Source organism: Vicia villosa, linkage group LG6 (genome assembly GCF_029867415.1).
Source record: "Vicia villosa cultivar HV-30 ecotype Madison, WI linkage group LG6, Vvil1.0, whole genome shotgun sequence".
Taxonomy (NCBI): Eukaryota; Viridiplantae; Streptophyta; class Magnoliopsida; order Fabales; family Fabaceae; genus Vicia; species Vicia villosa.
This window is the reverse complement of record NC_081185.1, coordinates 123,337,802-123,352,416: the sequence shown is the minus strand read 5'-3', so window position 1 is coordinate 123,352,416 and position 14,615 is coordinate 123,337,802. Positions and strand designations below refer to the sequence as shown.

The 14,615-nt window shown below is 34.0% G+C and overlaps 2 protein-coding genes and 1 long non-coding RNA gene across 3 annotated transcripts; 1 reads left to right on the top strand and 2 right to left on the bottom strand.

Annotated features, from left to right (window-relative positions):
- Window positions 1–1,416: 1,416 nt before the first annotated feature.
- LOC131612265 (uncharacterized) lies at window positions 1,417–2,958 on the bottom strand. Its single transcript, XR_009287330.1, has 4 exons — window positions 2,681–2,958; window positions 2,420–2,469; window positions 2,286–2,337; window positions 1,417–1,937 (listed from the first exon to the last, which is right to left on the bottom strand). It is a non-coding gene; the product is annotated as an uncharacterized LOC131612265 (long non-coding RNA).
- Window positions 2,959–5,876: 2,918 nt separating this feature from the next.
- On the top strand, window positions 5,877–9,084 carry LOC131609820 (protein AUXIN SIGNALING F-BOX 2-like). Its single transcript, XM_058881630.1, has 3 exons — window positions 5,877–7,030; window positions 7,516–8,011; window positions 8,147–9,084. The coding sequence occupies exons 1-3, from the start codon at window positions 6,579–6,581 to the stop codon at window positions 8,912–8,914; spliced, it is 1,716 nt and encodes a 571-aa protein (XP_058737613.1). The 5' UTR covers window positions 5,877–6,578; the 3' UTR covers window positions 8,915–9,084.
- Window positions 9,085–10,582: 1,498 nt separating this feature from the next.
- On the bottom strand, window positions 10,583–13,835 carry LOC131609821 (protein CYSTEINE-RICH TRANSMEMBRANE MODULE 13-like). Its single transcript, XM_058881631.1, has 2 exons — window positions 13,310–13,835; window positions 10,583–10,936 (listed from the first exon to the last, which is right to left on the bottom strand). The coding sequence occupies exons 1-2, from the start codon at window positions 13,675–13,677 to the stop codon at window positions 10,888–10,890; spliced, it is 417 nt and encodes a 138-aa protein (XP_058737614.1). The 5' UTR covers window positions 13,678–13,835; the 3' UTR covers window positions 10,583–10,887.
- Window positions 13,836–14,615: the final 780 nt, after the last annotated feature.

Sequence of the window (14,615 nt, the reverse complement as noted above, 5' to 3'; positions counted from 1 at the left end):
TGAGACTTCTACTCAGAAATAAGAAATAACCTCTAATAAATAAACAAAAATAGAGGTAGTTTCCATCCATACATCATGCCAAAATCTAGTCTTCTAACCTTCCACAACTACCTTGACAAAAGAAAAGTCAAACCAGTCTAACTCCTGATCTGATGGAGACCCAAGGAGAGAAACATTTGTCCACCAACAAGAGACCTTCTTGAGGTAACCTTCCCTACCTACTAAAGAGGAATCATACCTATGGCCCCATACATTGTCTTGCTAATGTCCCTCCAAAGAAAAGGCGAATCTAAATGAATCCTCCACATTCACTTACTAAGCAAGACAAAATTAACCAATCTAAGATCATTCGTTCCTAGACCACCTTACTTTTTGGTTTTTCACACATCCTCCTATTTGACCCACACCATGTTTGTTATTCCCTTGGAACCACCCCGGGGTAATTGTTAGAACAAGATTCCATTCTGCATTTAGTCTTTAAGTATTGATGATAACAATACATATATTTGTATGAAATTTTTTTGTACTACAATAATTTCTTAAGTGTGCAGATTCACTCTTTTGGTTGATTAGGATTGTTGTCTAGATAATCATCAAAATCAACGTCATCACACATCAGAAGAACTATTCATCTCAATTCTGAAGATAAGTCAACAATTCTGAAGAATGTTGAATGACTCAGCAGAAAAAGGATCTACAAATGTTTTGAAGCAAATCAACTATTCAGAAATCATAATTAAGTTTAGAAACGCTTGTTGCTTCCAGTTCAAAAATCAGAATGCATCATTCAGATTAGGGGTGGACATCGGTTCGGGCCCAAAACCCCAATCCGGCCCAACCCTCGGGTGGCATCTACTGGCCCAATTCCGACCAGATTTATTATCGGTTTTTTCGGGTTCGGGTTGAAACGGGTTCGGGTAGCTGGACCGGTTTTTTTCGGATAACATTTGCAATTGGGCCAGTATAATATTCAAGCCCAATTAATAAATTCATTAGGTTTGTTTTCTACTTTTTTTTAATTCTTATTACAAGCTAGTAAATGGGCCACTCGAAATTCAAGCCCAATTTCATTTCAATATGATTTTATTTTAATTTTAAAAATGATGAAATTTACTAATTTTTTATAAAAAAATTAACGATTATTTGGATAAAAAATACTAATTATTTCTAACAACATACTGGATACATTTTATATTAATATTACAAATTCTTCACCAACTTAATATAAAATGGAAGATCAAAAGTTAGCACTAAATCATCACAATTAAATTTTAAATAAATATCAATAAATTACTTTAACTAAATATATACCTAGATCAACCAAATTATAATAACATAAATATCAATAAATGACTTTAATCATTTGATCCATTTTTTCAATAAAAGTGAGATATACACCAAATAGATTCCCCATCAGATCAGATAAATAAAAAATTATAACACAATAAATTCAATAAAATTCAGTCCATATTAAGTTCTTAAATAATTAAAAAAATCACATAAACACAAATACTGAAATCTTCTCACTACTAAGTCCAACTCATGTATGCTTGTTCATATGTTTTTCCTATACAAAAAAAGTAAGTTGAATTAGGGATAGAACCTCAAAACAGAATTCACATTCATAAAAGTTAGAAGCACATAAGCCACTGCCACAAGTTTTTGCTTTAACTTTACCAAAAAATGGAGGCCATAATTTACTACAGTATTGTTGTGGTCAGTGGTGGAATATCTACTAGAATGATTAGTAATCATAATTCAAACACAACAATATACACCAAACTTACTATTATCTTTCGAGCTGTAAGATCAAAACAACATTTTTTAAACACAAAACCACTATAGTTCATCAGATCTATACATTACATATTAAGTTTAACACAAACCTTCAATTCTTTGGTCCTTCATCTGTAAAAAAACTCCAATTATCTTTCAAGCTGTAAATATCAAAACAACAATTTTTTTAACACAAAACCATTATAGTATCAGATCTATACATTACATATTAAGTTTAACACAAACCTGCAACTCTTTAGTCCTTCATCTGTAAAAAACTTCTATTATCTTTCAAGATGTAAGATCAGAACAACATTTTTTAACACAACCATTATAGTATCAGATCCATACATTAGATATTAAGTTTAACACAAACCTGCGACTCTTTGGTCCTTCATCTGTAAAAAAACTTCTATTATCTTTCAAGCTGTAAGATCAAAACAACATTTTTTAACACAAAACCATTATAGTATCAGATCCATACATTAGATATTAAGTTTAACACAAACCTGCAACTCTTTGGTCCTTCATCTGTAAAAAAAACTTCTATTATCTTTCAAGCTGTAAGATCAAAACAACATTTTTTAACACAAAACCATTATAGTATCAAATCCATACATTAGATATTAAGTTTAACACAAACCTGCAACTCTTTGGTCCTTCATCTGTAAAAAACTTCTATTATCTTTCACGCTGTAAGATCAAAACAACATTTTTTAACACAAAACCATTATAGATCATCAGATCCATATATTACATATTAAGTTTAACACAAAGCTTCAAATTAAGCAAACTTTAAAACCCTAATTTTAGACAAATCCTAATTATAGATCTTATTAACAGATACACAAACCTTAAATTTAAACAAAAAAAAGGGTAGAAATCACATAAACCAACTACTAACCTTTTGATTACTAAGATAAAATTATATAAATCTTCTATAATGTATCCTTGAATCCATCCAACTCCTTGAAAAAATATGATAAAGATGAACCTGTAAAATACCAAATAAACATTTGTTAGTTAAAATGATAACAATATTAAGTTTCAAAAATTACATATGAAAAAAGCTTTGTGCTTAAGAGAGAAATCCGAAAGCAAAGAGAGATAGGAGAAGGCATAAGCGTTTGTGACTGAGAAAAAAATAGGGAGAGAGACGAGAGATAGGAGGACGAGAAGAGGAACTGATGGCTAGGGTTTCCTTGTTTTAGGTTAATGAGGTATTTATTGGGCTTAAGAAATAATAAAAATAACAATAAACACCGGTCGGGTTCGGTTTTTTTGGATTGGATTAGACCAACCGAACCGAACCGTTGTTATCCACTTAGAACCGGATGACCAAACCGTTTGACCCGCGGACCCGAACTTGACCCGATCGAAAGCCTTCGTATAGTATGGGCCGGTCGGTTACCATCGGTTGGTGGTATTTTGTCCACCCCTAATTCAGATAGACTACTGCTCATGATTCTGAAGACCTCTTTCTGTATCTAAAGGATTCTCTCTCTTAGAATGTCTGTTACTTGATCTCCTCGTTGCACTCTCTATTTCAAATAAAAAGTACATCACAACTGAAGGATAATCAGAAACTTGCAAAAGAAGCAACATGGTACAATAGTACATCACCTTTTCCACTTTTGTTGGATGTATTGTACGATTCCTCCGTTTGTGTACTCAGTGTTCCCAAGACTTTTTGGAGCCGTTACTTTCAGGAAAGCTTCATCTTGTCCTCTCTCTGAACGGTCATCTTTTCATGGAATTATATATTTGAGACACCCTCATTTGAAGAAGCTTCCAACCTGAAAAACAACTCAAGAAAATAATCAAACTCAGCAAATAAACTTCAAAATAAGAAAAAGAGAAAAGGAGAGAAAGAAATATCTTAGAGAAACTGCACTAAACACTCAATTGTGAGAAATCTAGTTTCTAAGAACTTGTAAGAACACGAGAGTTGTTGCTCATCAATTATGTGAACATTTGAGCTAAACTGTTTATGTTTTAATATGCTTTTTAGAAGCAATATCTTGTAAACATTTCATTTGTAAATCTGTTGAGATTTGTATTCCTCAAGTGACTAGGTTGTAAGTTAGAATACTTGAGAGGGCTAAGGTGTCTTTCTAGACTCTTAGGGGTTGTTTGTAATCTTTCAAGATTTGTGGATTAAGTCATTTTCTAAGGCAAAATCACCTTGGCGGGTGAATAGGATTAGCCTTTTCTAAAGTGAACCTGGATAACCAAAAATGTTCTTTTCCTTCTCCATTTGAACTATCTCTCTAATTTTTTAAAACCCTTTTGAAAAAGAATTAAAGTTTTTAGAAAACCCAATTCAAAGCCCCTTTCTTGCGTTTTTCTCAACCTTCAATAATGCCTTTGTAAACTAATCCACTTCTTCCAAACTGAGACAACATTTTCATAAAATACAAAAAGAACACTGAGATAAGGTTCAACACCGAATTCAACATAACCACCATACCTCATAAACTGACAAATCTATTCATCCACAAAGCCAGTCTCTTAGATACCAACTTAACAAAAGGGCCCTAAGTCCCTTCCTTTTTTAGGGTTCAGACTCACTGTAAGCCCTAAATACTTGAAAGAAAGGGAACCTACCTTACAGTGTAAAATAACCTTTGCCAGATCCAAGAAAGCGCTTCCCACATTCATAATAAACAGATAACTCTTGGCAAAACTTACCTTCAGTCCTGAAGCTAGCTCGAAGCTTTTGAGAATCAAAAGGTTCTCAATCGACAACACCCCATACAAGCATCATGTCATCAACATATTAAAGATGAGACACCTTTAACTCGTTTGTGCCCACCTTGAATCCCTCAAACACACTAACTGAGATCAAGAAGCACTAAAACCATCCACTACCAACATAAAAATAAATAGGGTTAAAGGTTCTCATTGCTTCATACCTTTATGAATGTTAATCTTCTCAATCGAACACTCATTCACCAAGATCGAGAGGTCATCCAAAAAGACATAAACATAGATCCAATCCATCTACTGATTATCAAAACCAAACCTCCATAATATATAATCCAAGAAGGATCAACTTACATAGTTCGTAAGCCTTCTCAAATTCCACTTTAAGCAGAAAACACTATCGATTAGACACCTTAGTAAGGTCTAAAACATCATTAACGTTAAATACACAATTAGTCACCAAAACATATCACTATGTTTTTTCTCTTATACCTACACAAAGAGACGTCGTCGCCACCTTTATCATCCACAATTAAGAGACAATATAACTTGTTTTTCTCGACAACTAAAATATTATCCAATAACTGAACAAATATGCTAAATATGTTACAAAGACATCATCAAAGCCACACATCCTCCCAAATAATGTATACAACCATTTTTTTGACATTATCTTAAAACCAACTACTACGATTTAGAACAATCAATTTCTTTGGTCTTAAACAAGTCATTCCACCACCATAATACCTTCCTCCCTATTCGAAATTCTACCATCTACCCTTTCATATTTCCATATAGAACTTTAAATCCTAATTATTTTATTAAGTAATATCCTTCACCACTTTTTTAACAAAGATTACTTTGAACTCTCTTACTTGCCTTCAGATTTTGACCCCATTTTTTCACTTGAGACAATTTTTTTTAATTTATCCAATACATTTTCCTAACCATCACACTCCCACATTTAGAAAAGTTTTTAAAAAATTTTAAAAAAATATTATCCTATATCTCTATAGAACTCTTAATAAATTCATAATATACCTAAAATTTATATGCCTTTTTTTATTTTTCTATTACAATATGATGTGTAATTTATAAAAAAGTTATTGAGAATACCAATGTAAAAATGTTTACACATTCACCACATCACAACAACTAAACATTTTTATCATCAAACTACCTATATAAATGAAATACAAATTTATCTACAATGATTGAAAAGGCAATTTATATCCAAAGAAAATAAAAATATAAAACAAGATAAAAAAAATTGTGATCCAAACCAACAATCGTTTTCTATTTGTCGTTAATGTTTTATTTCCTAGTCTCTCTCCTGAAAACACTCTTTTTGTAACAGAGTGCAATGCTTTTGTCAGAGGTGTGGCTCACTTCGAAACCAGTGACAACGACACATGCATGTTCTCCCACTCAACGGTCAAGATTCTCTCTATCTCCCATCCCTTTAATCAACCACCACCGTTCGATTCATCCATAACACTTTCCACCTATAACCATTACCATGCTTCAATAAATCCACCTTTCTCCATTTTCCCCTTTTCTCTCTCTCTCTCTGGTTTTTTTCATACATGTGACTCAAAGAACATGAAGTCGTTTTGTGCTCTATAATGTAACTACTTTTCCGTTAAACCTTAGATTTTGTTAGATCTATCCAACTTCAATCTTCTTTGAAGGTTTTCCTCTCAGCCCTTTGGTTTGTAACATCATAATTAGTCAAAAATTTTCCCTTTTGTAACTGTATTGACCTGATTAAATTTGTGTTCTTTTTCCTCTATGATGCAGATCCAAACTCAAAAATGTTAATTTTTCAATTTTTTTAAGTACCCTTTTGTCCTTTTAGTTCTTTTTTGCCTTTTTTTTCTTCTAGATCTCTCTCACCATGTCCTAGATTTGAAGATCTCGTTGTTGTCTAACTCTAGTTTCAGTAAAGATCTGTTTTTTCCACTCTGGTTTCAAAAGGGTATCTTAGTGTTTTAGATCTTGGTTTGTTACAACATGTTTTGTTCCCTTGTTTAGAGAGTATGAAAGTTTTTCATGAAAGTTGTAGAATTTGGATCTCTTGAGTGAGAGGAAGAGATATGAATTATTTTCCAGACGAGGTTATAGAACATGTGTTTGACTATGTGGTGTCACATAGTGACAGAAACAGTTTGTCTTTGGTATGCAAAAGTTGGTATAGAATAGAAGGGTTTACAAGGAAAAGGGTGTTCATAGGAAACTGTTACTCTATTAGTCCTGAGAGGTTGGTGGAGAGGTTTCCTGAACTCAAGTCTTTAACTTTAAAGGGAAAACCTCATTTTGCTGACTTCAGTTTGGTTCCTCATGGTTGGGGTGGTTTTGTTTATCCATGGATTGAAGCACTTGCTAAGAGTAGAGTTGGGTTGGAGGAGCTTAGGTTGAAGAGGATGGTTGTGTCAGATGAGAGCCTGGAGCTACTTTCGCGTTCTTTCATGAATTTCAAGTCTTTGGTGCTTGTTAGCTGTGAAGGGTTCACCACTGATGGACTTGCTGCTGTTGCTGCAAATTGCAGGTGAGGAAAGGGTGAATCTTGTGTTGTTGACTTGTTTGTGTTTTAAAATTATGTAACTGTTGTGATATTGTTGGGGAATATGTTTTTGGTTTCTAATGGTTTTTGGATTTTGTTTTGTACAATTTTGATTTGATGTTTTTATTTTTTTAGCTGTACGGATGAAACTATATTGCAGTTAAGTCCTGGTTAATGTTGTCTTTATCATCTGTACTATCAAAATTTCAATTTGTAGTTTATTTATTATAGCCTGTGTTGTATGTGACTACAAATCGAGAATAAGAGTACATATAGTTCAACAAATTGGTTGAATGACTTTGAACTTAACCTGTATTCCTCTGGATTATCTTGTTTGTGTTTTGTATGTGATATATGTGTGGGGTCAGAGAAAATTGTGTTGAGAAATATGTTTTTCTGATTGTGTTTCCGGCAGCGCGTTTAGAACATGTTCTTGACTTGATATGAGTTGTGTTTTTGTTGAAATGTAGGTCTCTTAGGGAGCTAGATCTGCAAGAGAATGAAGTTGATGATCACAAAGGACAGTGGCTAAGTTGTTTTCCGGAAAACTGTACATCGCTCGTTGCTCTTAATTTTGCTTGCCTTAAAGGAGAGATTAATGTGGGAGCACTTGAGAGACTTGTGGCAAGATCGCCTAACCTCAAGAGTCTAAGGTTAAACCGTTCTGTGCCTGCTGATGCACTTCAAAGGATACTGATGCGAGCGCCTCAACTAGCAGATTTGGGTATTGGATCATTTGTTCATGATCTCAATTCAGAGGCCTACATAAAGCTTAAGAATACCATTCTTAAGTGCAGGTCAATAACGAGTTTGTCCGGGTTTTTGGAAGTGGCTCATTTTAGCCTTGCTGCCGTGTATCCAATTTGCCGGAACTTAACTTCCTTGAACTTGAGCTATGCAGCAAGCATTCAGGGCACTGAGCTGATTAAACTCATTCGCCACTGCGTGAAACTACAGCGCTTATGGGTAAACTTATACCAGATTTCAAAACGAATAATTTTATATTACTCTTAGCAATTTATCGTCTCAATTCAATTATTACTCTTTGTGCAATAAATACTTTTAAGGATATTGCTGACGGAAAAATAACCAATGTTGCAGATAATGGATTGCATTGGAGACAAAGGACTAGTTGCTGTAGCTACTACATGTAAAGAGTTGCAAGAATTGAGGGTTTTTCCATCCGCGCCATTTGGAAATCAAGCAGCTGTTACCGAAGTAGGACTTGTAGCGATATCAAAGGGATGCCCTAAGCTTCACTCGTTACTCTACTTCTGCCACCAGATGACAAATGCCGCTCTCATAACAGTGGCCAAGAACTGTCCAAATTTTATCCGTTTCAGGTTATGCATCCTCGATGCAACAAAGGCTGACTCCGACACAATGCAGCCACTGGATGAAGGTTTTGGGGCAATCGTTCAGTCATGCAAACGACTGAGGCGGCTATCACTCTCCGGCCAGTTGACTGACCAGGTCTTTCTTTACATAGGAATGTACGCGGAGCAGCTTGAAATGTTATCTATTGCATTTGCTGGCGAGAGTGACAAGGGAATGCTCTATGTATTAAACGGATGCAAAAAGCTTCGCAAGCTTGAGATAAGAGACTGCCCTTTCGGCGACACAGCGCTTCTAACAGACATAGGGAAGTATGAAACAATGCGATCCCTTTGGATGTCGTCGTGCGAGGTGACTGTAGGAGCATGCAAGACATTGGCTAAGAAGATGCCGAGTTTGAACGTGGAGATCTTCAACGAAAGTGAACAAGCAGATTGTTATGTGGAAGATGGACAACGGGTGGAGAAGATGTATTTGTATCGTTCCGTGGCTGGGAAAAGGGAAGATGCACCAGAATATGTATGGACTCTGTAGGTGCATTTTAGGTTCAGTTTAATTTTTCTAGTATTAAGCTGTTTGTAATTTGTTTTAGGCTCTACTGACTGATTAATGCAATTTTAGTCTCTCCGGATATGTACTGGTTTGTTGTATCCTTGCACTTTGTTAGTTTATTTATACATAAATATTAGATGTCACTTCATTAATATGTTGTTGAGGTTTGTTTTTATCTAGTTCCACTTTATGATGATGCAATGCTATTCTTTCTTCTCTTCATCTTGTTTGTTGTGCTTTGTATATCTGATGACACAAGCTGGCTCACTTTGCAGTCACAGCTGAGGCACTGACTCAGTGACACCTTGCTAATCCATGCTTTTTTTCCATCACAATCACAAGCAAAAAGAAATAAATAAGGAGGATGCTGATATAAGATGAAGAGACTCAACAATTATGGTTTGGCAACCGTGACAACTTGTCTCTTAAAAAGAAGTTTTTATATTTATAGTTTAGAGAATAGAAATCTAAGTTTTAGTTTATCTATAAATATATATCTATAACTACTTGATCAGTTACACACATTTTGCTTAATAGTAAATGCATAAAAAACTGCAGCATTTATAGAAATAAACAAGAGTAGTTTTGTTTTTTGATTTTAAAAGCAGTTTCACAAATAAAAAAGAGCAGTTTTGTTTTTTGATTTTAAAAGAAAATGGCTATACAACATGGTTATTTTCTCTTTAATGTGGAAAATGATTCTCTCTGCACAATGATATGTTCCCGTGACTTTCTTCTTCTCACTATTACACAACTAATTATTTAGATTTTGCCAAATTTTCAAAATGTAAATTATTTTTTCTCTTTCTTTTCAATTTGTCTTATTTATATTGTTATGTTTGTGAAGTAACAATGATCAATTTGTCTTGATTTGTCACATTAGGTTTGTATTTAAAAATTCAACATTGTTGAACTTATATTTTTATATCTTTATATTGGGGCTGATTTTAATCTACTAAAGGATTAACTGAATTAATTTCTTTTTAGTAACGTGGTTTTATGGTTTTTAGTACAAGATCTTTGATTCGATCATATGGTTTACAATCTTTCTACCCTCACATTCTTACAAAATAAATTGGATAGGATATTTCAATCATAGTTGCAACTTTATATTTTACAATCTTACTATTCTCCGATTTTATTGAAGATCCCGATAATCTTGCTATTCTCCCGATCTTAAATTTTGATTGTGCTTGTAAATAAGAAGGCTGCACACATTTTTAACTAGATTTTGGATAATAATTTGAAGTACACTACTTTCTATACTTCACTGGGGTGGATAAGTTCCTAGTTTTTAATACTTGATGTTATATTTCTTATGGAATTAGTGACCACTCGTCTTCAGGTTCATCTTCTATTCTTATGCACTTTTATATGTTTTTTAGTCCTATTCTTGATTGTGCATAGCGGCAGTAGTTTTCATCTAGAACTCCTTTAAAATTTTGAAATCAATCATAGAACGTTCCTAGGTTCACAATAACAGTTGCCTTCTTAAAAGAGCCAAAAACCGCCCAATTTGGTGCAATGAAGGCATGGTTTCATGAGACAAAAATTGACAAGTCATCCTAATTATCTAGATTTTTCAATATCAATTTCACAAGTTTTGGTAGATAGCAGAGATAATTGAAGGGAGAGAAAAAATCCAGAGGGTAGAAAAAAAGTGGTGTTTACAGAATATATCAAGGTGTATTAATAATTTAGGTTGTAATTCCACACAGCAACTGCTGTTTACTATTTCCAATACATAATAAGCATACACAGAGATTCACAAAAACTATAAACAACCCAAAAAAGGCATGGGTGAAAACCATGAGTTACAAGAATGACCGACTAACACAGACCCAGATCCCGCACAAATCAAGCAAGACATAACATTTGAGCAACATTTATCCAGAGAGCTATATAACCAACCAGCCAAGTGCACCAAACCGAAGACACAACTTTCATTGTGATCATCAAAAACAACACTCCTCTAGAACACAACAGCAACAGAGCGCGGCAAAGCTGCACATGTAAACACACAATGAAACCATACTCTCAAATTAAACTCATGGTCTTAAAAAGGAGAAATCATATAAACTGAAACTAAAAATATTTCATGTGACTTCTTTATTTTACTTAATTAAATGTTGACGTCTCAAACTGAAATGAAACAATTCCACAGAATATTCTTGTTTAATTTTATGTCAGAGAAAAAAACTGAATATTTATGTACATTAAGAAAAGTTTGTAGAGTGACACAAAATATTTCTCCCTACACTTTGATAGATAGTTTGTTAAACCGATTGTTAATCAAAGTTACCGAATGAAATCTTGGGATAAGAATAACAAATTTGAACAAATAACTCATATACATTCTTATGCTTTACTTATATGTTATCAAATTTTGTTGTAGTTTTCCAGAGCATCTAAAGTAGTACAGAACAGCTGACATTGATCTAGCCAATGAAACTTCTATTTTTATGTCACCCAAGTTTCAACAAGGCTACAAGTTGCTTTGTTTCCTATACAATCAGATCCAGCCATGATCGATGTTAACATAAATGGAAACTACCTAAACTGGTCTACAAAGTTGTCTCTGTTTCGCTAATTTTGCTAAGATAATCTCCATCCCCAACATAAAATGATGCCAACATTTTTTGTCAGGGGAAACAGAAATACAAGCTATGGGGAATCCTACTACATTAGATATTGATAGATGATTCCTACACGACTGTTGACGATCAGCTACTCACTCACATCGGTGTTGATCATTAACCAGTTGCCGATCTTCCCTAAAATCTTCTCCGTCCATTTTTTGGGCCTCTTGGTTCTGGGTATCGTTACAGTCTTATGGCTTTGTTTTTGTTTTTGGGTTGTCTTATCTCTTCAACTTCTCAAAATCTAATACAAAGCACAGTTTTGGCAAACTGATTTACAGAAAACTGTGCTGGCCAAAAACCACCAATTCCTGGTATCTTTGTTTCATTCTTCATCACTTTCCCTAAACCAAAAAACAAAAATAATTTCCTTTTCTGTTCTTGTAAGCGTTAAAACTTAGTTGCCTTGCTACAAAATGTTATCAAATCTAGATAGCAGTCATCCCAAAATGCCATTGTAGGACATCGGTCAGCCTGCTATTACAATTTATTTTTTTAAATTTTTATTTAAATGCAATTTATGTTTAATCTATGTACATGGAAACTCAGAAACTAGCAGTAACTGACCGATGAGAAAGTGAAAAATGACAACAGAAGTGAGTGAGGATGAGATAAGAGAAGCCCTGACATCTAAAACTTATGGTTCTTTTGAAAATTACAATTTCATTCTTATGCACGACACTATCTCGCCAGAATAGCCAAAATAGTGGCTGCTACAGATTCTACACCATACTGCTATGCTACTGTCTATCCTCTTGTGACAAGGGGCTGCTTCTCCGCTATAAAGCACATTATTAACTACACTGTTGCTACCTTTTACTAGTTACATGCTACCTTTTACTTCAAATGTATCAAGGGTTGATTATCATTAACATTATCGCCAACAATGGTGTTTGAACCATCTTACCCAATTTAAAATTCTTAAACCTCATAAAAAGGTGCAATTTCTCCAAACTTGAAGTTCACTTTCTTATCATTACTTAGGGTTTCACAAAATTGTGTTAGCTCTAAAGCTTTCAATAACTGTGAAATTACCTCACTTGATTTTTCTTTACTCTTTTCCTTGGCCATGGCCAACAAGCATTATATAATTCCTTGTATTTTCTTATCAGCTCTAGCTTTTTGTTTCCTTCATGGTTTCCCTTGGAGCTAGATTCAGTTCAACCTAGCTAGTTTTCAGATCATCATAGTTCGTCCCTATTCTCCAATCTGTGACTTCTTTTATGCTACCTAAGAGCTACACGGTTAATACTCAAATCACTCAATACAGCACCATTCATCCCCCTCTTTGCAAATAGCTTCATGCTAGGATATTAGATACATATGCGAGGTCGAATACTACAACCAAGGTTAACATTTTGTATACTAAGAGGCCTCATCATTCATCTATAACATTATAGGCATGTTTGGTGGATAATATTAATAACCATTTTGTTTTATTGGATTCATTAAATCACCCTCAAACTCGCGATTCTATACAATGCAAGTCAATACTAATCCATCTGATCTCGAGTTTACACAAACAAATGCGTAAGCAAGTCAACTCAATTTCGGTAGCCAAAGGCATAAACTAGAACCGATATATCCCAAGAATCAATTTGATCAAAATTCTTCCACCTAACAAATGCCTCATCATATTTTCAATTTCTACTAAATGTAAATTAATCTATCAAACATTACATAACAATTAAACAAACAAACCCTAACACATGCTACAATTGAAAGATAAAAAACATACCAGCCTTGGAAGAAACCAGAGAAACAGGAGTTATTATTATTATCTTCGTGGCAATGATGCTGAACATGGTGAAAATTATAATTCGGAGGAGGATATCCATTATTGAAATAGCCTTGATAGGTTTGGTATTGAGGATGATGCGGCGGGTACGTTGTTCCATAACCAGGTGGCGGCGGCGGCGGAGGGTAGCCTTCGTAACCAGGTGGCGGAGGTGGAGAATAGCCTTCGTAACCAGGTGGCGGTGGTGCTGATGGGTAACCCGGCGGTAGTTGTGTTACCGGGTAACCCTGCGGCGGTGGGTAAAGAGATCCGTATCCTGGTGGAGGATAAGGAGGGTCTTGAGGGGCTCTCTGGTAATTGTTACTCATTTTTTTTTTGGGTGTAATTGGGAATGGGAAGAAGGGGTTCAGGGAAGGAAGAACTGCGAGTTGTTTCTCCTCTTCCCTTTCTGTCTGGCAGATTGGTATAATGAGAAAATGAAAACGTATATGAGTTGGAGGGACGTTATTTTTGTTACTCGTAGTCGATTTTGTCATAACTTCCCATTTATAAAAAGATTACTTTCTTCTCATTTTCCATTTAAATTGAATAATTAAAACCTACAAATTGAAAATTCAGTAATAACATAAATGGATTGTCCCGCATAAAGTTCAAAGTTTGAGGAAGTTTGAGTTTGAGTTTGAGTTTGACATAACATATTGGTGTAAAATAATTTTATGTATTTGGTTAATCAATCATAATTATGTATCTAATTATTTTATTTTTTTATTTTAAAATTTTGTCAATGACATGACAGATTGCTTGTATTTTATTGAATGAAAGTGTAAAACTATTTTACATTATTAGTACATATCCATTAAACCCTTGAGGTATAATGATAAGTAATAAACATAATACAACAACCATTACTCAACATATCAAATATAATTAAACTAATATGAGTGGAACATGAAATCAATGATAAAGAAAGGAAGAAGCTTTTTCAGTTCAATTAGAATATTACGAGTCTCCGGTGTGATGGAGGGGGAGTGTACATGCATGATTATGGGTGAAAATAAGTTAGACTAGTTTAGGCTTTAAAAGACCTGAGTCTGACCTACGATAAATTTATAAGGCCTGAACCTGACCTATAACCTACTATAGGCTCTTTTTTTGTCTGACCTGATCTGAAAGTCTATTTAAAAGTCTATTTCTCATTAAGATTTTCAATTAATTTATATTACTTAGGAAACCTTATAGGTCGAGATATATATATATATATATATATATATATATATATATATATATATATATATATATATATATA